This window comes from Ranitomeya variabilis, chromosome 2 (genome assembly GCF_051348905.1).
Source record: "Ranitomeya variabilis isolate aRanVar5 chromosome 2, aRanVar5.hap1, whole genome shotgun sequence".
Lineage (NCBI taxonomy): Eukaryota > Metazoa > Chordata > Amphibia > Anura > Dendrobatidae > Ranitomeya > Ranitomeya variabilis.
The window spans coordinates 758,688,304-758,713,615 of NC_135233.1; the positions used below are offsets into that span (position 1 = coordinate 758,688,304).

At 42.7% G+C, this 25,312-nt stretch overlaps 1 protein-coding gene across 5 annotated transcripts in view; it reads right to left on the bottom strand.

Moving 5' to 3' along the window:
• The window catches only part of KLHL32 (kelch like family member 32), a 400,890-nt gene that overhangs the window by 117,075 nt on the left and 258,503 nt on the right, over positions 1–25,312 (bottom strand). For all 5 annotated transcript variants that reach the window (XM_077289687.1, XM_077289686.1, XM_077289688.1 and 2 more), the window contains one exon: positions 24,032–24,247. In XM_077289687.1, the coding sequence (XP_077145802.1) occupies positions 24,032–24,247 (216 nt within the window). The remainder of the gene's footprint in view (positions 1–24,031; positions 24,248–25,312) is intronic.

Sequence of the window (25,312 nt, forward strand, 5' to 3'; positions counted from 1 at the left end):
AGCTACTAGCCAGGCTGTGGGGGTTGCCTGGTTGCTAGGGACACATGTAATCAAGCAGGCTAGTAGCTGTAAATAATTCAGCTGCAGCGATGAAAACTAAATCTCTGAGCAGTCATAAATACTCAGAGGTCACCCGAGAGTGCTCGGGAAACGAGCAATGAGTACACTCGCTCATCACTAGTTATTAATGATTTAAGAATGTATACTCACCAGCTCTGGCCTGTCACACCAGTGCACGCTGCTCAGGTGGTCTCAGGTGGGACAGAAAATTACGTTTTGCTTTTCAGTCACCTGACTGCTGAGGCCTATGACTGGGCTCAGTGGTCAGCAGCCAAAAAATGGTACATTATACAATAAACACACAATGACATCAATGCAGACACAGACTGTCCTCATAGAGATTACCAGAGTATCCTGTGCTGCAGTCATGGGGGCTAGAGCCGATGAGTTCACATTCATTTATTATTTCAAAGCATCCACTCTGTTTTGAACGTTTTTGGACGATCACCTTAAATGGCACAAATATGGCAGTAATGAAGCACATTACCCCTATGGTCACTGATTTTCTGTTGTGGTCACATGACGGCAGCTGGTTAACACAGATATGGAACACCGCTGAAGCATGAGTGCTGGATAGCCAAAGAAAAGGAGAAGTGAGTATTGTGTATTTTTTTGTATGTTAATAGATTATTTTATTTTTTAGAAGTTAGATAACCACTTTAAGGGCTCACACTCCTCAACATAAATAAAATCAGTCCGATGTTGTTCCTGAAAAGTCGGATGAGTGTCATACAAGTGTCATGTGAGTACAATGTGATTTTTATCATCTAGCATCAGTATGACAGCTTCTACATACTTTCATTTTCTATGTCATTTCAAGCTAGTTTAAAAACTAATAAAACAATCTTAGATACAGATATCGATAGATAGATAGATAGATAGATAGATAGATAGATAGATAGATAGATAGATAGATATAGATTAGGGAAAGCCGACAGCTGGGATTTAATACATATGGAGCTTCCCAAGCTATTAATATCAGCTCACAGCTGTCTACTTAGCCTTTACTGGTTAAAAAAAGGGGTGAATCACCCTAAAAATGATGTAGTATCCCCCTAAAATAATACCCAGCAAAGGCTAGACAGACAGCTGCAGATTGATATTAACCCCTTCATGACCTTGCCGTTTTTTGCAATTCTGACCAGTGTCCCTTTATGAGGTAATAACTCAGGAACGCTTCAACGGATCCTAGCGATTCTGAGATTGTTTTTTCGTGACATATTGGGCTTCATGGTAGTGGTAAATTTAGGTCGATAATTTCTGAGTTTATTTGTGAAAAAAATGGAAATTTGGCAAAAATTTTGAAAATTTCGCAATTTTCACATTTTGAATTTTTATTCTGTTAAACCAGAGAGTTATGTGACACAAAATAGTTAATAAATAACATTTCCCACATGTCTACTTTACATCAGCACAATTTTGGAAACAAATTTTTTTTTTGCTAGGAAGTTATAAGGGTTAAAATTTGACCAGTGATTTCTCATTTTTACAACAAAATTTACAAAACCATTTTTTTTAGGGACCACCTCACATTTGAAGTCAGTTTGAGGGTTCTATGTGGCTGAAAATACCCAAAAGTGACACCATTCTAAAAACTGCACCCCTCAAGGTGCTCAAAACCACATTCAAGAAGTTTATTAACCCTTCAGGTGTTTCACAGCAGCAGAAGCAACATGGAAGTAAAAAATGAACATTTAACTTTTTAGTCACAAAAATGATATTTTAGCGAAATTTTTTTTATTTTCCCAAGGGTAAAAGGAGAAACTGGACCACGGACGTTGTTGTCCAATTTGTCCTGAGTACGCTGATACCTCATATGTGGGGGTAAACCACTGTTTGGGCGCACGGCAGGGCTCGGAAGGGAAGGAGCGCCATTTGACTTTTTCAATGAAAAATTGGCTCCAATCTTTAGCGGACACCATGTCGCGTTTGGAGAGCCCCCGTGTGCCTAAACATTGGAGCTCCCCCACAAGTGACCCCATTTTGGAAACTAGACCCCCCAAGGAACTTATCTAGAAGCATAGTGAGCACTTTAAACCCCCAGGTGCTTCACAAATTGATCCGTAAAAATGAAAAAGTACTTTTTTTTCACAAAAAAATTATTTTAGCCTCAATTTTTTCATTTTCACATGGGCAACAGGATAAAATGGATCCTAAATTTTGTTGGGCAATTTCTCCTGAGTACACCAATACCTCACATGTGGGGGTAAACCACTGTTTGGGCACATGGTAAGGCTCGGAAGGGAAGGAGCGCCATTTGACTTTTTGAATGAAAAATTATCTCCATCGTTAGCGGACACCATGCCGCGTTTGGAAAGCCCCTGTGTGCCTAAACATTGGAGCTCCTCCACAAGTGACCCCATTTTGGAAACTAGACCCCCCAAGGAACTCATCTAGAGGCATAGTGAGCACTTTAAACCCCCAGGTGCTTCACAAATTGATCTGCAAAAATGAAAAAGTACTTTTTTTTCACACAAAATTTCTTTTAGCCTCAATTCTTTCATTTTCACATGGGCAACAGGATAAAATGGATCCTAAAATTTGTTGGGCAATTTCTCCTGAGTATGCCGATACCTCATATGTGGGGGTAAACCACTGTTTGGGTGCACGGCAAGGCTCGGAAGGGGAGGCGTGCCATTTGACTTTTTGAATGGAAAATTAGCTCCAATCGTTAGCGGACACCATGTCGCGTTTGGAGAGCCCCTGTGTGCCTAAACATTGGAGCTCCCCTACAAGTGACCCCATTTTGGAAACTAGACCCCCCAAGGAACTTATCTAGATGCATAGTGAGCACTTATAACCCCCAGGTGCTTCACAGAAGTTTATAACGCAGAGCCGTGAAAATAAAAAAATAATTTTTATTTCCTCAAAAATGATTTTTAGCCCAGAATTTTTTATTTTCCCAAGGGTAATAGGAGAAATTGGACCCCAAGTGTTGTTGTCCAGTTTGTCCTGAGTACGATGATACCCCATATGTGGGGGTAAACCACTGTTTGGGCGCACGGCAGGGCTCGGAAGGGAAGGCACGCCATTTGGCTTTTTGAATGGAAAATTAGCTCCAATCATTAGCGGACACCATGTCGCGTTTGGAGAGCCCCTGTGTGCCTAAACATTGGAGCTCCCGCACAAGTGACCCCATTTTGGAAACTAGACCTCCCAAGGAACTAATCTAGATGTGTGGTGAGCACTTTGAACCCCCAAGTGCTTCACAGAAGTTTATAACGCAGAGCCATGAAAATAAAAAATAATTTTTCTTTTCTCAAAAATGATTTTTTAGCCCACAATTTTTTATTTTCCCAAGGGTAATAGGAGAAATTGGACCCCAAAAGTTGTTTTCCAGTTTCTCCTGAGTACGATGATACCCCATATGTGGGGGTAAACCACTGTTTTGGCACACGTCGGGGTTCGGAAGGGAAGTAGTGACGTTTTGAAATGCAGACTTTGATGGAATGCTCTGCGGGCGTCAGGTTGCGTTTGCAGAGCCCCTGATGTGCCTAAACAGTAGGAACTCCCCACAATTGACTCCATTTTGGAAACTAGACCCCCAAGGGAACTTATCTAGATGTGTAGTGAGCACTTTGAACCCCCAAGTGCTTCACAGAAGTTTATAACGCAGAGCCGTGAAAATAAAAAATGTGTTTCCTTTCCTCAAAAATATTTTTTTAGCCCAGAATTTTTTTATTTTTGCAAGAGTAACAGGAGAAATTGGACCCCAAAAGTTGTTGTCCAGTCTCCTGAGTACGCTGATACCCCATATGTGGGGGTAAACCACTGTTTTGGCACACGTCGGGGTTCGGAAGGGAAGTAGTGACGTTTTGAAATGCAGACTTTGATGGAATGCTCTGCGGGCATCAGGTTGCGCTTGCAGAGCCCCTGATGTGCCTAAACAGTAGGAACTCCCCACAAGTGACTCCATTTTGGAAACTAGACCCCCAAGGGAACTTATCTAGATGTGTGGTGAGCACTTTGAACCCCCAAGTGCTTCACAGAAGTTTATAACGCAGAGCCGTGAAAATAATAAATGTGTTTCCTTTCCTCAAAAATATTTTTTTAGCCCAGAATTTTTTATTTTTGCAAGAGTAACAGGAGAAATTGGACCCCAAAAGTTGTTGTCCAGTTTCTCCTGAGTATGCTGATACCCCATATGTGGGGGTAAACCACTGTTTGTGTACATGCCGGGGCTCGGAAGGGAAGTAGTGACGTTTTGGAATGCAGACTTTGATGGAATGGTCTGCGGGCATCATGTTACGTTTGCAGAGCCCCTGATATGCCTAAACAGTAGAAACCCCCCACAAGTGACCCCATTTTGGAAACTAGACCCCCCAAGGAACTTATCTAGATGTGTGGTAAGCACGTTCAACCCCCAAGTGCTTCACAGAAGTTTACAACGCAGAGCCGTGAAAATAAAAAATCATTTTTCTTTCCTCAAAAAAGATGTTTTAGCAAGCAATTTTTTATTTTCACAAGGGTAACAGGAGAATTTGGACCCCAATATTTGTTGCCCAGTTTGTTGTGAGTACGCTGATACCCCATATGTGGGGGTAAACCACTGTTTGGGCACACGTCAGGGCTCGGAAGGGAAGTAGTGACATTTGAAATGCAGACTTTGATGGAATGCGGGCGTCACATTGCATTTGCAGAGCCCCTGATGTGCCTAAACAGTAGAAACACCCCACAAGTGACCCCATTTTGGAAACTAGACCCCCGAAGGAACTTATCTAGATGTGTGGTGAGCACTTTCAACCCCCAAGTGCTTCACAGAAGTTTATAACGCAGAGCCGTGAAAATAAAAAATAATTGTTCTTTCCTCAAAAATTATGTTTTAGCAAGTAATTTTTTATTTTTGCAAGGGTAACAGGAGAAATTGGACCCCAACAGTTGTTGCCCAGTTTGTCCTGAGTACGCTGGTACCCCAAATGTGGGGGTAAACCACTGTTTGGGCGCACGTCGGGGCTTGGAAGGGCGGGAGCACCATTTGACTTTTTGAACGCAAGATTGGCTGGAATCAATGGTGGCGCCATGTTGCGTTTGGAGACCCCTGATGTGCCTAAACAGTGGAAACCCCTCAATTCTAACTTCAACACTAACCCCAACACACCCCTAATCCTAATCCCAACTGTAGCCATAACCCTAATCACAACCCTAACCCCAACACAACCGTAACCCTAATTCCAACCCTAATCCTAACCCTAATCCCAACCGTAACCCTAATCCCAACCCTAACCACAACTGTAACCCCAACACACCCCTAACCCTATCCGTAACCCTAACCACAAGCCTAATCTTAACCCTATTTCAAACCCTAGCCCTAATTCCAACCCTAACTCTAATTCCAACCCTAACCCTAAGGCTATGTGCCCACGTTGCGGATTCGTGTGAGATTTTTCCGCACGATTTTTGAAAAATCTGCAGGTAAAAGGCACTGCGTTTTGCCTGCGGATTTACAGCAGATTTCCAGTGTTTTTTTGTGCGGATTTCACCTGCGGATTCCTATTGAGGAACAGGTGTAAAACGCTGCGGAATCCGCACAAAGAATTGACATGCTGCGGAAAATACAATGCAGCGTTTCTGCACGGAATTTTCCGCACCATGGGCACAGCGGATTTGGTTTTCCTTAGGTGTACATGGTACTGTAAACCTGATGGAAAACTGCTTCGAATTCGCAGTGGCCAATCCGCTGCGGATCCGCGGCCAATCCGCTGCGGATCCGCGGCCAATCCGCTGCGGATCCGCGGCCAATCCGCTGCGGATCCGCGGCCAATCCGCTGCGGATCCGCTGCCAATCCGCTGCGGATCCGCGGCCCATCCGCTGCGGATCCGCGGCCGATCCGCTTCGGATCCGCGGCCGATCCGCTGCGGATCCGCTGCCGATCCGCGGCCGATCCGCGGCCGATCCGCTGCGGATCCGCGGCCGATCCGCTGCGGATCCGCTCTGTGTGCACATGCCATAACCCTACCCCTAACCCTAACCCTACCCGTAACCCTAACCCTACCCGTAACCCTACCCCTAGTTCTAACCCTAGTTCTAACCCTAACCCTAGTGGAAAAAGAAAAAAAAATATTTTCTTTATTTTATTATTGTCCCTACCTATGGGGGTGATAAAGGGGGGGGGTTTATTTATTATTTTTTTATTTTGATCGCTGTGGTAGAACCTACCACAGCGATCAAAATGTACTTTGTAATGAATCTGCCAGCCTGCAGATTCGGCGGACGCACTGAGCATGCGCCCGCCATCTTGGAAGATGGCGGCGCCCAGGGAGAAGACGGACCGACTTCGGGAGGCTCGGTAAGTATGAGGGGGTGGTGGGGGGGTGGATCGGAGCACGGGGGGGGGGATCGGAGGACGGGGGGAGCGGACAGGAGCACGGGGGAGCGGACAGGAGCACGGGGGAGCGAACAGGGGGACGGAGGGGGGTACCGGACAGAACGGAGGACTGGGGAGGAGATCGGGGGCGGTGGGGGGGGGGGCAGAACATGATTTCCAGCCATGGCAGATGCTATTGCAGCATCGGCCATGGCTGGATTGCAATATTTCACCATTTTCATAGGTGAAATATTGCAAATTGCTCTGATTGGCTGTTGCACTTTCAACAGCCAATCAGAGCGATCGTAGCCACGTGGGGGCAAAGCCACCCCCCCTAGGCTGAAGTACAACTCCCCCTCTCCCTGCAGATCGGGTAAAATAGGAATTAACCCTTTCACCCGATCTGCAGGGATGCGATCATTCCATGACGCCGCATAGGCGTCATGGGTCGGGAAGGGGTTAATAGCCAACTAAGGGGCCATGGATATTGACCCCTTCCCAGACTAAGAACATCAGCCCTCAGCCACCCCAGAAATGGCGCATGCATTAAATGCGCCAATTCTGGTGCTTAACCTCCGCTCTTCCCACTTGCCGTGGTGCAGTGGCAAGTAGGGTATTAGTCTTGGGGTTGATGTCACCTTTGTATTAAATTTAAAGGGCGCGATTGTTAGTGCACCCATACACTGGCATCGGTACGCCCCATGAGAACTGTAATTGAAGTCTATAAAAGTGGATAAATGGCACCCTCACAATGCAGGGTTCGAGTAAAGGTTCCACTCCATATAACCAGTAATGTAAAGTACTCGGCACTCCAAATTTTCAATCAGATGAATATTTTATTTCTAAAGCAATCCACAAAACGTGACGTTTCGAACACATACTTCTGTAAATCATCTCACAGCCGTGCTACAAGAAAACAAAGAAAACAAACACTTGAATGTTAAAATTTTGTGGTTTCTTTGAACTTGTAAAGATTTTTTTGCCGGCACTGTATGCATATTTATTCCACTACCTTTTCTTTCTGGGGATCTCCAGACACTATTAAACCTCATGTTTCAGAGTTCCAGTATTCTGTTTTTTATTTTTGAACTGGTCATAGTATGTCTAAAATAAGCACTATATCCTTCTGTGTGCATGTATTTGAATACTAAATCCTAGATCAGAATTATTTTTGTTATTGAGATATGCTGGACTAAGTAGTGTCTACGGAACAGATTGTTATACATTCGCTGATCTAGGAGGATTTTTGTTTTCTTGTAGCACAATTGTGAGATGATTTACAGAAGCATGTGTTTTTCTTTTCGTCATTTTTATTTTTTATATTGTGTTTCTATTTTTCATGTCACAGAGTTTGAGGAAGACCCATATTGCAGGGTCGAAACATCATGTTTTGTGGATTGCCTTTTAAATAAAATATTCATCTGATTGAAAATTTGGACTGCCGAGTACTTTACATTACTGTAATTACACTCTGTACTGCAATACTGTAGTGGGAAGAAAATAAATATAAAAAATATAAACATATTTTAAAGATTAAAGGGACTCTGTCACCTGAATTTGCAGGGAACAATTTTCAGCCATAGGGGCGGGGTTTTCGGGTGTTTGCTTCACCCTTTCCTTACCCGCTGGCTGCATGTTGGCTGCAATATTGGATTGAAGTTCATTCTCTCTCCTCCATAGTACACGCCTGCGTAAGGCAAGATTGCCTTGTGCAGGCATGTACTACGGAGGACAGAGAATGAACTTCAATCCAATATTGCAGCCAGCGGGTAAGGAAAGGGTGAATCAAACACCCGAAAACCCGCCCCTATGGCTGAAAATTGTTCCCTCCAAATTCAGGTGACAGAGTCCCTTTAAAACAGTCTTCATTTCCCCATAAAAAAATAAAGAAAATAAAAAATGAAAAAAAAAACAAACCATATTTGGTGTCATTGTGACCGGAAAAGTCAGATCAAAATATAAAATTGCTTTAATTTTGGGAGAAAGGAAGGTCGAATGGGGGAATGGGAGGTCGGACGGTTGAATGGGGGCATGCACCTCATCACTGTAGGGCCTTGAACTCCTGCATATAATGTACCGCAAGGGCCTAGGGTATGCCGGTAACTTACGAACAGAGGGCGGGTCGGCAGTGTCTGATGCACCCATAAAGTGTAAGTACTGTAGCTGTAAGTGACTGGGGCCCCGGGGCTTAATTTAGCAAAGCAATATAATTAGCTCGGGCACCAGCATGCCACCCAGTCTGCCAGGCCGTTTATACGGTATGTCTCACCGAGTCTGAGCCCCCCTTCTTTGTTTCTGCTCATGGGGTCCTGTACACAAGTAATGGCAGTAATGCCCTGATGGCGGCCCAGCCTCATGGTAGCCTCGGACTTCCAGTTATAGGGTTGGGCCAGTGCAGCTTCAGTCACCACTCAGTGCATAGTGAGTGGCAGCTGTAAGTGCACCTCCACACTGACTGACAGATGGCTATATGCCTGACTCTTCCATCTAAGTAGTGATAGTATGTGCAATAAAAGAGGACTTTTGAAATCACATCAATAAATCACATCTGTGCAATGCAACAAGCTCAATTGTCAGACATATAAAGTGAAAAAACAATTTGCATGTCCAGCCACTGAACTCCTAGTACTTCACTGTTTAATTTTTGAGATGAGCTGAAAGGTTCTCTGCCACAGCACATACGATGACTACTTAGATAAAAGCAAGGGGCAATATTATCATAAGCATGGAAAGTATGGAAAGCCTATGCGTCACGATCCATTTTTGGAATTGTGGCAGATCTGGTTTCCCTCAGATTAAGGCTGCCGTCACACTAGCAGTATTTGGTCAGTATTTTACATCAGTATGTGTAAGCCAAAACCAGGAGTGGAACAATTAGAGGAAAAGTATAGTAGAAACATATGCACCACTTCTGCATTTATCACCCACTCCTGGTTTTGGCTTCCAAATACTGATGTAAAATACTGACCAAATACTGCTAGTGTGATGGCAGCCTAAAACTTTTTTCCTTTCAGGTCATCGGGGGTTAATGCAGTTTCCCCCGATGGCCTGCTGGTGTAATTGCATTGCTGCTGGGTCAGCTGATGTGGGTGGCGACCACTCCCACCATCCTTCAAGAGGTCACCTGATGCATCAGCAGACTGTCGGTGTTAGAGTTCATTCTGCAGCAACCAAGCTGGGAAAAGGAGCGTGCTGGGAGCAGTTGTTCATTCAGCTGAGTCTGGTGTTTCATTCCTGCTGTGCTGTGCTTTGCAGCAGTGAGTTAAGTGTTGTTTTTCCTTTACCCTGTCTGTCATACCTTCCCTTTGTGTTGTTTTAGTGCAGCGGTGGGACCAGTGTCTTCACTTGCCAATTCCCTACTTAGGGATAGGTGCAGGGCAAGCGAGGGCTAAGGTATCCTGCTCGGCGACAGGTTGAAAAAACCTGTATAGGGACGTCAGGGAGATCAGGGCACATCCTTAGGAGAGTGCAGGAGGTGTCCATCTCCCCGTTCCCTATCGCAGGGCCCACCGTTGTAATTGTGTCCCAGATGTTCCCTTGTTTGTTGTGCTGTTGGTGACCGACCTACGGTTAGGTCGTGTCACACCGCTTCGGTCACATCGTGACACTATGAATGCCATCAGCATCAGTAGAGAACCACTTATCATCCGTCCCCCCTTCTGTGGAACAAATGCACACAGAACATGCCAACAAACCACTAAAGTTTACCTACATACCCGGTCAAAGGCAGTTACCCAGGATACACCAGAGGCACCATTACAACTTTATGTCAGTACAGCAACATCCTTTAAAACTATCTATTTATTAAAATGCTTAGTTTTCCATTATTTATTGATTAAATGGCAGTTTGTTTATGGGACAAACCATTTAGTTATGAAAACAATGTCTTTTTTAAAGGGAGTCTGTCACCCCAAAATTAAAACTAACACTAGTGCTGAGCGAGTGTACTCGTTACTCGGGTTTTCCCGAGCACGTTCGGGTAACCTCCAAGTACCGTATTTTTCGGACTACAAGACGCACTTTTTCCCCCCAAAAAAAGGGGGGAAAATGGGGGGTGCGTCTAATAGTCGCAATGCAGGCTTACCGTGGCGGCAGAGGTGCGGTGGCAGAGGTGTGGCGGCAGAGGTGTGGCGGCAGACGTGCGGGGATGAGGAGGCGCAGTGAGCGGGGTCCCTTTCCCCGGTGAGGTGATGCAGCAGCCCGGTAAGCAGCAGAGCCGGGTGAATCATGTTGTTAGCGGTGGTGGTGGCCATCTTCCGGAGGCCGCGCGTGCGCAGATGGAGCGCTCTGCTTTCCGGGGCTTCAGGAAAATGGCCGCGGGATGCCGCGCGTGCGCAGATGGGGATCGCGGCAGCCATTTTCCTGAAGTTCTTGGCTTCAGGAAAATGGCCGCCACAATCTCCATCTGCGCACGTGCGGCCTCCCGCGGCCATTTTCCTGAAGCCCCGGGAAGCAGGGCGCTTCATCTGCGCACACGCGGCCTCAGGAAGATGGCCGCCACCACCGCTAACAACAGGATTCACCCGGCTCTGCTGCTTACCGGGCTGCTGCATCACCTCACCGGGGAAAGGGACCCCTCTGACGCCATACCGCTCACTGCGCCTCCTCATCCCAGCACCTCCTCATCCCAGCACCTCTGCCGGTAACCACTGCTGCAACCCTCCCATGGACACCAGGCCGTGGCGTCGCCCACCTAAGCAGGAAGGGACCCTGCTCAGGTGCACGCCGTACCGCATCACCCCACCTCTGCCGACACCATGCCTCCTGTGACCCTGCTCTGCCATCGCCAGCCCTCAGGTAAGATACTGTAAATTCGGACAATAAGACGGACCCCCATCTTATAAAAAATCTTTTTTTCTGCAATTTTCACCCCAAATTTGGGGTGCGCGTTATGGTCCGGTGCGTCTTATAGTCCGAAAAATACGGTATTTATGACTGCTCGGAGATTTAGTTTTCATCGTGGCAGCTGAATGATTTACAGCTACTACCCAGCCTGAGTACATGTGGGGGTTGCCTGGTTGCTAGGGAATCCCCACATGTAATCAAGCAGGCTAGTAGCTGTAAATCATTCAGCTGCCGCGATGAAAACTAAATCTCCGAGCAGTCATAAATACTTGGAGGTCACCCTAACATGCAAGTACACTCGCTCATCACTAACTAACACATATCCTTGTAGGATATGGAGCAAGAATAAAAATCATTCTTTTTGCTTTCAATGTTCCTCTGCTGCCCCCAAAAAAGAAGTTTATCTTAATATGAAATTAAGGTGCTCACTGTTCTACCTACTTACCGTATTTTTCCGACTATAAGACGCACTTTTTTTCCTCCAAATTTGGGAGGAAAGTGTGGGTGCGTCTTATAGTACGGATATAGCATGTGGGGAGGGGGGCAGCAGCGAGTGGGATCGCAATGATATCCCACTTCAGGATGTCCCCACTGCCGGAATCAGCTGCTGGGGAAACCACATGGCCCCGCTGATTAAGTGCAGTGAATATTCATTAGCGGCTCCCCGCCCACCGATCAGCTGAGCGGGGAGCAGCAAATGAATGCTGCACTTAAGCAGCGAGACACAGTTTCCCCAGCACTGATTCTGGGGAGAATCTGTGTGTCTGGGGGAGGAGGCAGCAGCAGCAGGGGCCAGGAGATCTCTGCATACCTGCCTGTGCTGGACGCTGAGCTGTGCAGGAGGACCTGTGTGATGTCAGAAGTGGGCGGGCTGGAGCATCACATGGCAGCTCAGAGCCCTCCCTCTTCTGACATCATCATAGGTCCTTCAGACTCCCACCTAGAATCTGCAGCTTCCTCTTATGTCCTGTGCTGTGGAAAGGCAACAAGAGAGAGGGCTCTGTGTGTGCAGCCATGGGATGCTCCAGCTTTTACCTCACCACAGGCTGGCTCCCACAATTAAGAGGTTAGTCTTTACAGAACACAATAAAGCACTCTGCCACTCCTTTGGTGAACTATAACTCCCAGCATGTCATAGGATCTGCAGGACATGCTGGGAGTTATAGTTCTCCCATGGGATTTTAAAGCAGCACTCCAGTGTTATTTTGCAGTGCTGGAGTGGTGCGTTCACTATAAGCCCTGTGCACCCATTCTTATACTCACCCTCCAGCATCTTCATATAGTACTTTACAGACACCACACTGGTCCCGCAGCTTCCAACATAATAACATACTATTATATATAATAACACCACATATAATAGTATGTTATTTATGTTATTAAATATTTTACCACATTTTTTTTGCTTCAAATATTTTTTTCCCTATTTTCCACCTCTAAAACCTGGGTGCGCCTTATAGTCCGGTGCGTCCTATAGTCCGAAAAATACGGTATTTAGATTGCTGCCACTGCTTCTATGTTAATTGACAGGACTGGCTTCACCAGAGATAGTGCTATCTGAAGATAAACCTTCGTTATCTGATCCCTGTTCCTATGCAGGAGACAGCACACAAATCACTCTCTCCTCGCTTCTGACATTGCTTGCTTCCTCTGCTATCACTTCAGTGCAAGAGAGAGCACACAAATCACTCCTCGCTGATGGCATCCCTCAGATATCACTGTATAGCGATGTCAGCTGCAAGACTTCTTTCCAATATCTTTCATCCTTTGGAATTCTGTGCCCCAACATGTTCGATTATCTGTCACATTTAGAACTTTCAGATGGAATTTAAAAACCCATCTCTTCAAGAAAACTTACAGCCTGCCCTGATTGTGCTGCCATCTCACCACCACCGGAATTACTGCAAACCCCAAACTTACTATCTCCTTCCCCATTGTCCTATAGCATGTAAGCTCACAAGGGAAGGGCCCTCTCCCCTCTGTACCAGTCTATCATTGTTAGTTTGTTCTCTGTAATTTATATCTGTATTTTTATGTAACCCCTTCTCATGTACAGCACCATGGAATCAATGGTGCTCTAAAAATAAATACAGAAAAGATATATATCTTTGTACCGTGTTGGCCAGTAGATAGAAAAATATTTAAATGTAAGAGTCCTCAGTGGTTGATACCTTTTAATGGCTAACTGAAAAGATAATAACAAATTGCAAGCTTTCGAGACTATGCAGGTCCCTTCATCAGGCAAAGACAAATGCAAATTCTGAATAATCACATACTCATACACAATACAGCACAGAGAGAATGAAGGCAATAGATAAGACAAGTGGCGTGAATTAGAATTATCATTATGTGAGAGGGATAGACATAGATATTGGAACAGTTCAGAGATAAGGAAGTCTTAATGTTTTATGGTCCTCTGAATGGGTCTGGTTCTGTGTTATGATGACTAGTGTTGAGCATTCCAATACTGCAAATATCGGGTATCGGCCGATATTCGCTGTATCGGAATTCCGATACCGAGTTCCGATATTTTTGTGATATCGGAAATCGGAATAGGAAATTCCCAGTGTGTGGTTCCCATGGTCTGGAGGAGAGGAGACTCTCCTTCAGGCCCTGGGATCCATATTCATGTAAAAAATAAAGAATAAAAATAAAAAATATGGATATACTCACCCCTCCGGCGGACCCTGGACCTTAGCTGTGTAACCGGCAGCCTCCGTTCCTAAGAATGCAGTGAGTGTAGGACCTGCGATGACATCACGGCTTGTGATTGGTTGCGTGAGCGGTCACATGAGTGGTCACGCGACCAATCACAAGCCGCGACGTCATCGAAGGTCCTTCACTCTGCATTCTTAGGAACGGAGGCAGACGCTTGCAGCGGTGACAGCCAGGGCTCGTCCGAGGGTGGGTATATCCATATTTTTTATTTTTATTCTTTATTTTTTACATGAATATGGATCCCAGGGCCTGAAGGAGAGTTTCCTCTCCTTCAGACCCTAGGAACCATCCAGGATACCTTTCGATATTTGTGTCCCATTGACTTGTATTGGTATCGGGTATCGGTATCGACGAGATCCGATATTTTGCCGGTATCGGCCAATCCAATCCGATACCGATACTTTCGAATATCGGAAGGTATCGCTCAACACTAATGATGACCCAAGAAGGTCTCAAGAGCAAATTCCTTAATTGATGTAAAAAGACATAAATCCATGCGAAACATTCATTCCTGCACTGAGTGTGTCAAAGGTCCTCATGAGTTTATATTCACAGACTCTTTTTTCTTTCTGAGATTTGAAACTACCTTTTAAAACAAGTAATTCCATGTCCATGATGCTATGACCGGGGATACAAAAACGTTTTGCTACCGGTAGGTCCATTCTTTTTTCTCTTATTGTGTGGCGATGAGAATTCATCCTTGTTCTAAGTTTTTGCCCTGTCTCCCCCACATACAGACCACCAGTTGGACATTTAGTACAAATAATTAAAAACACCACCTTAGATGTGATTCAATAAATAATAATTTATTGTGTGTCCTCCTGCACTGAAGTAATAGCAGAGGAGACAAAAAATGTCAGAAGTGAAGAGAGCATGATTTGTGTGCTCTGTCATGCACTGACGTGACATCAAGTGAGACAAGCAACATCAGAAGTGAGGAGAGAATGAGTTGTGTACAATCTCCTGCACCGAAGTGATAGTATAGGTGACAAACAATGTCTGAAGCAAGGAGAGAGTGATTTGAGTGCTCTCTCCTGCACTGAAGTGATAGCATAGGAGACAAGCAATGTCAGAAGTGAGGAGAGAGTGACTTGTGTGCTATGTCCTGCACAATAATAGTGAGCATATGATGGAAAAGCACCCCCATCAATCAACAGAGAATCAGTGGCAGTAATCTAATTAAGTGGGTGAAACAGAGCACTGAGGCATTTACCATGCCAAATGTGTACTGAGCACCTCCATTTGCATATTACAACATAGTTGTTTTTGGGGACAATGGTGAAACATGTTTAAAATAAAAAATAAAAATTTTTTATTGTTGCCCCATCTCCTGTAAATCTATGTGGTTAGTTTGAAGTGTAAATTTGGGATGACAGACACCCTTCAATACAAAAAAGTGTTCCATGCAACACACAATTCTAATCATTTCCCATTCATCTTTCACAATCAACACAGGATCTCTTGTAGAAGGTTTATTGTAGAAATTGTTGTAACTAAAATCCCATCCATGCATAGGATTGAATGGAACAGTCAATTAATATTGGTTTTGGTGGTAAGTAGTCATTACCCCATCAACCAGAATGCAGAACTGCTGGGAAGAGCTGCTTTTGACCTGCCAGACTTAGGGCAACTAGTTATTAGGACTTATTTTAACATCAGATGGGAAAAACTATCAAAAAGATTTATATAGCCATTATGGCATGCATTTTCACCACGAGGCCTAGAGACCTAATGAATATGGTATACTACTTGTATTGTGAAATTCAATGACAAATCACATTAGTAGTTCCAGAATAAAATGTAATTTTATGAAATAAGCTGTTAAGTCATTAAAATATAATAAATCATGTTGCAACATATTATCTTTTTTCAATGATGTAGAATTTTGGCTAGATGCAGGCAGTAATGTACCCAATGAATATTTTCTTTTCGATTTTCACAGTTACATCTAGGGACATACTATATCCATGCCCAAAGAGGAGAACATGGCAGTCACAAAAATAAACAAAAACATATGATCTGCTCATTATTGAGGGTCCATACAATAAAAATAGATTGTCCATAATGGGCAACCCAATTATTGAATAATTACATACATTTTTTAAAAAAGTTTCTCTGTAAAATAAAACAATTTTAACAACTTCACAGTGCAAAGAAAATAACATTTTCAGAGCAGTTAATATCTTTTAAAGCAAAACTGATGGAAAAATGATCTTTTAGAAGACAGGTTAACAGAAGCCTAAAGCTTACAGGCGCCATACTCATATAAGTCTGAGTCTAACTGCTACATTAGTGCGGCAGGTGGCCGTACCCATGGCACTAACCAGGAAAACTTCAATATCCTGACTACCAGGCTCTGATTGCAAAACTCCATTCCCAACATACTTTAGCAGCACTAGGCTGGCGGGATACAAGAACACACTGCAGGGGCTGATTAAGAGAATGTCAGGCTCAGTAATATCAATCCCATGAACATTCATACATCTGCTCCTTTCCCATTCTTTGCACTTATGCTCTATCTTATTTTGATTTTCGGAGCTCTCTGCTCAGCATACTTCTTATAGAGAACACCTGTTGGCTTGACAATCGTCACATTTTAAAGACGTAGGAATAAAGGTCAGGCTCATATATGAACCAGATTTACAGGCATTAAAATGTGATTCTAGCTGCAGGTTTTGCATGACTTGAGATCATCCAAAACTCTATTTGAAAACCTAGCAACACGTTTTTATAAAAGTAATGTAGAGCAGGAACAGAAATTTATTTAGAGAATATATGCCATGGTGGATTTTTTTTTGCACTGTTTTTATATGTCAGGCATGGGATAGTCAATTCTTCAGAAGGATCTCTTTGTGGTACTACTGAACTTATATAAATGTCTCATGACAGATTCAATGTAACTGCTACACTAAGTCCTGTGACAGCAATCATACAGTTTCTAATGTTGTGATTCCTTTGAAGTCTGTAAGATTTTTTTTTACACTAAAGAAGGCTCATGTCTTACCCTGTTCCTGCCCCTGAAGATAACAATTGTGCCCTTGAAGATAACAATCGCTCTATGTATACAGTGTTATGTGAATTTGCATGTAATGTGAATAGTGATGTGAGTCTTGTATAATGCATTACGGTAATGTACAGCATGTAGGTAATGTAAGGTGTTGATGTATAATGTGAGTAGTGCAGGGCAAGCACGGGATTAGATTAGGGATAAGTACTGTTTATTTAGTAAAGGTGTAGGACATAGGATAAGAACAATAGGTTTAGTCGATAGGATAGGACATAGTTAAGAATAGAACTAGCCCAGTGGGTGGAAACTAGTGTTAATAAAAGATGGACACTTCCTGTTAGTAAGGAAGATACTGAAATGCAGTGACAAGTCCAATTTCAAGTCCAGTGGGCTGCTAGGGTCAGTATGTATTTATCATTCGAGGAAGTGGGACGCCATATTGGAATCCCGAGCATACTCTCCTGTCACGCCTGGGGCCCAAAGTCTGACATACTGTAGGGATGACTGAGCACATCATATCCTTTGATGTTCAAGGGAAGATGGACAGGGGCCCACCAAGACAGAGGGTAATGGTTCCCTGGTGAACTGCCAAATGGGAAGGGAGATCCCTGGGGCTAACAGAGCCAGTGGGTGAAGGGATGCTCAAGGAGGCACGAATGATAGGACTGAAGAGGCATTATGCTAAGAAAGTGAGGAATATGAAGTGTTGTGCCCGATCTTACGTGTTACCACTTGATGAATTTGGACTGACTAGTAAACATTTTTTGCAATGAATTTGGTGTCCCTTGAGTTGTGTGCGATGGCTGCTGAGGATGGAGGAAAGGAGACAGGATATGTCTGGGGTCGGCAAGTGAGTGTGAAGCACCCCACACCTGACACAGTGGGACTAGGACACTGTTTGCATGTAAAGAGTATAGCCGGACAGCAGATCGGTCATGACTACCGCTTTTGTGCACGTTACAACTGCATTCAAGGCAACACTAAGGTGAGCATATAATGAAATGTAAGTAAATATTAGTAAAAGTTCCATAGTAATTTCTGTGATGTATCAAATCTTTATTCTTGTATATTGTAAATCTTTTTTACATTTTCTTGTTTCCGCTCGGATTGTTTGGGAAAGACAAGGCTAGGGCGAAGTGGACCCTTTGTGGTGAAGGAGCGTTAAGTAATAGTCAATATTGCCCTCTCTATAGTTTTACAAAATTTGATACAAGACTTGAAGTTCTTTAGCCTTTCTTGTTGTTGTTTTTTTTTTTAAGTTTAGTTTACACATGTTTTGTATAAAAAGTGTTAACATAAAAATCATGTATGACTTTAAAAAAAGAACCAAGTGAATAAAGTTATTTGTTAGGCCATCTGGTGGTAGACAACTCATATACGGTAGCCATATGCGCAGGTCATAAGCAGATTCAACGTGTCCACCACTACTCACAGCTCTAAGTGTGCAAACACCTGAAACGCGGTGACTCTGCTTATGACCACGACATATAGCTATAAGTGTTTTTAACCAGGATTAAATACACAAATTAATTTTTTACATCAGGTGCTGGAATTGTAACTTTTCTGATTTACCATTACTCGCTGATCCAGGTACTAGGATCAGTATTCTAGGCCTGCTAAAAGACAAGCAGCTTAACGGGTGAGCTGTATTCCCTCTCTTTTTCTTTATATAGTCTTCTGGTGGTTGGGAATACATCCTTATCATATAAGTTCTCAATTTTATGCCTGTTTTTTATTTTTCTTCCAGCATACAAAATAATTTTTTGAACACAGTTGGGAATGAAAATTACTTGGCTGAGTGTTTTTTTTTATTATTGTAAGAATAGAAACCCTCCAGTAAAACAACCAAATATCAAATGCCCACATAAAATGATCAGACTCATAACTGGTTATCTCTGTAAATGATCTTCTGAGTCTGATCTTGAGAGCTTGCAGTTGCGCGTTTGAAATAATCGGCAGAAAATCGGAATTTCTAGTTGCTGGATTCAAAGCATTCAGGAAAATACACCCTTAATAATAATTAATGAGCAACTCGCACATAAAATCTACAGAGAGAGATTGTGTATATATAGATCATTTTTATTTCTTACTTAATTTTTTAATCATACATATTTTAATACGACATTTTTAAAATCTAAACTGACCTAACAATAAGTAAATTATTTCAATCAGTAGCTGTGAAGAAATGGGTGATAATTAGGTTAAGTATTAAAGAAACTGAAAGTTCTGAAGCCCATTTATTAAGAATCATCAACTATTCAATAAAAAAACTGCATGTGTCTTTACAAATGTAATTTATTATATATAGAATGGAGATTTGTCAAAGTCTACGGCTACTTTATTTTACTGAAAATAGTCAGCAATGAACAATCCTGCAATTTAATGAGATTCTGTAGATCTGTCTCCAGCCTGTCCATCATGTACTGCTTATATAAAACACCCTGACACTAATCCTCAGTTCTCTCCAATCTTCACCTCTGTTGCATATTAGATTCATCCATCGTATATTGCATTACTAGTATAACCTTTGCAAAAATGATGAACTTGGCTACACTTCTGGCAATAAAATAGGGCTAAATTTGATTCTTTTCTATTGGGTTTTTCTAAGGGGGGAATTACTTATTTACTAAGATAAAGCAAAATAGATCCTTATTGCTTTCTGAGCGCTCTCCTATACTGGTTCATATTTATAGTCATACTTAATTCATTTCCAATGACCATTAATAAAAGAAAATACCCTCCAGCAATAAAATAGTTCTAAAGCCTATGCCTAATCGTATTAGTAACCCTCAGTTAGATGGCAATGAGGACTAATAAGAGGACACTACAAAAGGCTGTCACTCAGAGTGTGTGTGTGTGTGTGTGTGTATATATATATATATATACAGTGGATACAGAAATTATTTAGACCCCTTTAAATTTTTCACTCTTTGTTTCATTGCAGCCATTTGGTAAATTCAAAAAAGTTCTTTTTTTTCTCATTAATGTACACTCTACACCCCATCTTGACTGAAAAAAAAAAACAGAAATGTAGAGATTTTTACAAATGTAATAAAAAAGAAAAAATGAAATATCACATGGTCATAAGTATTCAGACCCATTGCTCAAACACTCATATTTAAGTCACATGCTGTCCATTTCCTTGTGATCCTCCTTGATTTGTTTGTACTCCTTCATTGGAGTCCAGCTGTGTTTAATTAAACTGATAGGACTTGATTTGGAAAGGCACACACCTGTCTATATAAGACCTCACAGCTCACAGTGCATGTCAGACCAAATGAGAATCATGAGGTCAAAGGAACTGGCCAAAAAGCTCAGACACAGAATTGTGGTAAGATCTAGCCAAGGTTACAAAATAATTTCTGCAGTACTCAATGTTCCTAAGAGCACAGTGACCTCTATAATCTTTAAATGGAAGAAGTTTGGGACCACCAGAAAGAAGTCTTCCTAGACCTGGCCGTCCAGCCAAACTGAGCAATATTGGGAGAAGAGCCTTGGTGAGAGAGGTAAAGAAAAACCCCAAGATCACTGTGGCTGAGCTCCAGAAATGCAGTAGGGAGATGGGAGAAAGTGCCACAAAGCCAACCATCACTGCAGCCATCCACCAGTCGGGCCTTTATGGCAGAGTGGCCCGACGGAAGCCTCTCCTCAGTGCAAGACATATGAAAGCCCGCATAGAATTTGGTAAAAAACATATGAAGGACTCCCAGACTATGAGAAATAAGATTCTCTGGTCTGATGAGACGAAGATAGACCTTTTTGGCGATAATTCTAAGCGGTATGTGTGGAGAAAACCAGGCACTGCTCATCGCCTGGCCAATACAATCCCAACAGTGAAACATGGTGGTGGCAGTATTATGCTATGGGGTGTTTTTCAGCTGCAGGGACAGGACGACTGGTTGTCATTGAACTAAACATGAATGTGGCCAAGTACAGAGATACCCTGGATGAAAACCTCTTCCAGAGTGCTCTGGACCCATAACAAAGGAGTGGCTTCAGAACAACTCTGTCACCATTCTTGACTGGCCCAGCCAGAGCCCTGACCTAAACCCAATTGAGCGTCTCAGGAGAGACCTGAAAATGGCTGTCCACCAACGTTTACCATTCAACCTGGGGTCAGTGCTTATAAATATAGATAGATAGATAGACAGATATGGAGATAGATAGATATTAGGTAGATATGAACTAGATAGACATTAGGTAAATAGAGAGATAGATTATATATAGTTATTAGATTGATATGAGATAGAGAGGTCATTGATAGATAGTTATGAGATAGATAGATATGGAGATATATAAAAATATTAGGTAGATATGAAATAGACAGATATTAGATAGATGGATAGATAGATATGAAGATAGATATTAGGTAGATAAGAAATTGATATAAATATATATTAGATAGAGAGATAGATGATATATAGATAGTTATTAGATAGATATGAGAGATAGATAGATATGGGATAGATAGATAGATAGATATAGATAGATAATGGATTCAAATCAATGACTGCATATAAGTAAAGCAGGGTAAAATGACAGTACTTAATATGGATCTTTAATGTATCGGCATGCCTGTATTTTTTCAGCTTCTTTTGTTTTAGTTTTCCCGTGAGACTAAAATGTCTCTGCATAATCAGATGTGACACAGATTTTATAGTTTCAAGCTAAAATATACTATAAAATATTCTTTTAGAAAAGTTAAAAAGGCAAAATTCTAAAGAATATTATATGCTGGGAGGGCATAATAAGCAATCTTAAAGAGTAACCGCCGTTTAGTTTTAATGTAATAAATGAATAGTACACATGAAAATAATAAGCAATTTTGTAATATATCTTATCTAATATTCTATGTAGACGGGAGGAGGGAGTAGCTAGAGACAGTGCTCCCCATCTTGTGTCCTCCCCTCTACATAGAATCTTATCAGTAGCAGCTGCCATCTCCAATCTCAGAATCTGGAAAGCCTGTCTTCACTGAATACAGATTTTACCTTAGGGTACCGTCACACTCAGCAACTTTCTAACGATCACGACCAGCGATACGACCTGGCCGTGATCGTTGGAAAGTCCTTGTGTGGTCGCTGGAGAGCTGTCACACAGACCGCTCTCCAGCGACCAACGATGCCGAAGTCCCCGGGTAACCAGGGTAAACATCGGGTTACTAAGCGCAGGGCCGTGCTTAGTAACCCGATGTTTACCCTGGTTACCATTGTAAATGTAAAGAAAAAACATACTCACATTCCGGTGCCTGTCATGTCCCCGGGCGTCCGCTTCCCTGCACTCCTCCTGCATCCTGTGTAAGTGCGGCCGTAAAGCAGAGCGGTGACGTCACCGCTGTGCTCTGATGTACAGCCGGCCGGCGCTGACACAGGATGCAGGAGGAGTGCAGGGAAGAGGACGCCCGGGGACGTGACAGGCACCGGAATGTAAGTATATAGTCTTTATTTTTTTTTACATTTACAATGGTAACCAGGGTAAACATCGGGTTACTAAGCGCGGCCCTGCGCTTAGTAACCCGATATTTACCCTGGTTACCAGTGAAGACATCGCTGCATCTGCGTCACACACGCCGATGCAGCGATGTCAGCGGGTGATACAGCGACGAAATAAAGTTTCAAACGATCTGCTACGACGTACGATTCTCAGCGGGGTCCCTGATCGCAGTAGCGTGTCAGACACAGCGAGATCATACGTATGTCGCTGGAACGTCACAGATCGTGCCGTCGTAGCGACCAAAGTGCCACTGTGAGACGGTACCCTTAGAATTGAGAATTTTGATAATGACTGATCAATTTTGGCAGAGAAAGAAGCAGATTTCTCTGATAAGATACATTACAAACTTTCTTATTTTCATGTTTACTATCGATCTAGGAAATAAAAAAACAACAGTAATGCTTTAGAAACATTCTCATGTATTGTTTTTTACTAAATGTGTGTATATGTACATGTAATGTAGTGTGAGTGTATTAATGTACTCACCTTGGCTGCTCTCTCCGGTGTCCAGCATCATTCTTCTCTTCTGAGTGACGTTACCACTCTGCAAACTCTACGGGACACGCTGCGCTCTGTTCTTTTACAATGTCAGTCAATGGAAAATCAGAGCGAAGCTCCATAGGCTTACACTGTAAAATAGACTTCCGACTCAGTCTTAAAGCATGGAGAAAGCTGGCTAGCCACAACAGAGGTGACGTCTCTGAGAAGAGGAGCAGACAATGGAGAGAGCAGGATTATTCCCAACTTCACAATGTGGTCTAAAAACGTGTCCATACTTATTAACTTGTGTAAATCTAACTCATTTGTAACTTTGCCGTGTTTTACATGTATCACAACCCCGCCCAGAGGATGCCCCCCTCCAAGTTCCATTTCCCTTCCTGTTGCCATTGGACCTGTCCTACTGTGGTTCCCGCGACCATGGTAGATCACAGGCAGTGCAGTCTTTCTCAGCTGGCTTTCTGCCATCATAGCTCTGCTCTGCCTCCTCTTTGCTCTTGGAATACTATTAAGGATGATTTAAGAATGTTTCCAAAAATGTTTTTTGAGGTCTTTTTTTTTTTTATTTTCATACCACTATCTAATATAAAAAGTGCTGTTTATAGCCTTTGTGTTTTGCGGAATTGCATAACCTAAGTTTATCCTTTTTCTAAAATATCTAAAAACAAAATGGCAGGGCTATTACCTGGGAAGTTTTATGTAAATGGAATAATAACTAAAAATATAAATAATACAAAGCTATTTTTGTTTTTATATATTTTATGTCCTATGAAGTTGGAAAACTTTCCCACTGATCACAGAGTTATATGAATGTGCAACATGTTATAGAGCAGAAGGAGCTAAACTGATTGATATAATTGATAACATTTCTGGGAAAAGATCTAGTATATCTTGTAATCCCATCTCCTGGTGGGCTTTCGAGTCCGGTGGGTGGTCCTAATCAGTAATTGACCGCAACCTTAGTATGCTGACTCATATAGTGAATTTCTTGAATCTTGGAATCAAACACTGCTATGTAACAAAGGTAAGAGCTTGACATACAAACAGAAAGTCTAGTATCTTTCGTAGAACTTGGTATATCTCCACGAGGTTTAACATTACTCACCTGCCAAATCTGCTCTTCGCTAAGTGATGTTAGTTGGTCACTTTCCAGGACCTCTCTGAGCAGACGGAAGGGGAGTGCAAGAATTTCTTCAGGGTGATTTTTCAGAAGCTCAGACAGGTGCTTTACTAGAAAGTCCACCACCGCTGTCTCCAGCAGTGTCAGATTGAACAAGTCAGCCAATTTATACAAGTCCAAGTAATTAAAGCTATTTAGTTCCTGAAAGATAAAAGAATTATGGACAGTTAATAAACTGCGAAGTGGAGGAAAGGTATACTATGGTATTTCAGCTTGACTTTCACATGGCATTAACTGCTTAGAATCCGTGCTTTATTTAGATAACGGAGTGCACGTTTCTCACTTGTGTTGCTGTGCCACATTTTGCTGATGTTTCCTATTGCATCCACCGTAAACTATGGCAATGATGCTTATACATCAGGGTTGTGATAGAATTTGATTTTCATCAAAAAGTATCATTGCTAGTAATAACAGTTTAGGAAGCGATCTTAAAGACGTTGTATTGTTTTAACTGTTACAGACTCAGACACTGATGAAATAACAAACTGAGCTTTTTCTCCAGCTCCCTAGGTGCAGCCATGCTTCTTTGTGGTTGTTCCGTTCTTCGTTGACCTGAGGCAGTGGTAACGCCACGCTTTCAGCCCTTATAACAACTGTAGCAAATCGCTGGGTTCGGTAGCTATACCAATGTAGAACACATGAGTCAATAAGACTAACGTTTGCTGACATGACGTCAGCGCTCCAGCCAATCGTCAGAGACTGGAGCAGTAGCAAATGACATTGCTGGGCCCAGGAAGGATGGTTAAAAACTCAGTAGGTTATTTCATTAGTATGAAGAGAAAAGGAAAAAGCTGAAAAAAAATGACCAATAATAAATAGGTAGATAGATTTATTAGATAGTTAAAACTGATAGAGCTTCCTAATTATATTGTGTTTCTCCTCATATGTCAGTGTGTAGATTAACAATTCTAATTCATTCAGATAGACCCCCAAAACAATTGAATTGAAATCAAGGGAACAGTAGGAGGGACAAACCAAATGGGAAGAGGATTAGGATGAATACACCAACCAAATTCATGCAGAATTCTTCTGAAAACAACACCAACTGACTGCTACTACATCAGAAGTCTCCTTCAACCCCAAACCAGGAAGTGCGAGCTTTCACTGGCATCTCCCAAGTGCCAGTGTTGAGCATGTATACCAGAGGACAGGCCGACACAGAACAGCTGAGACAGTTCAGAACTGAGAACTCCAGGAGATAAACAG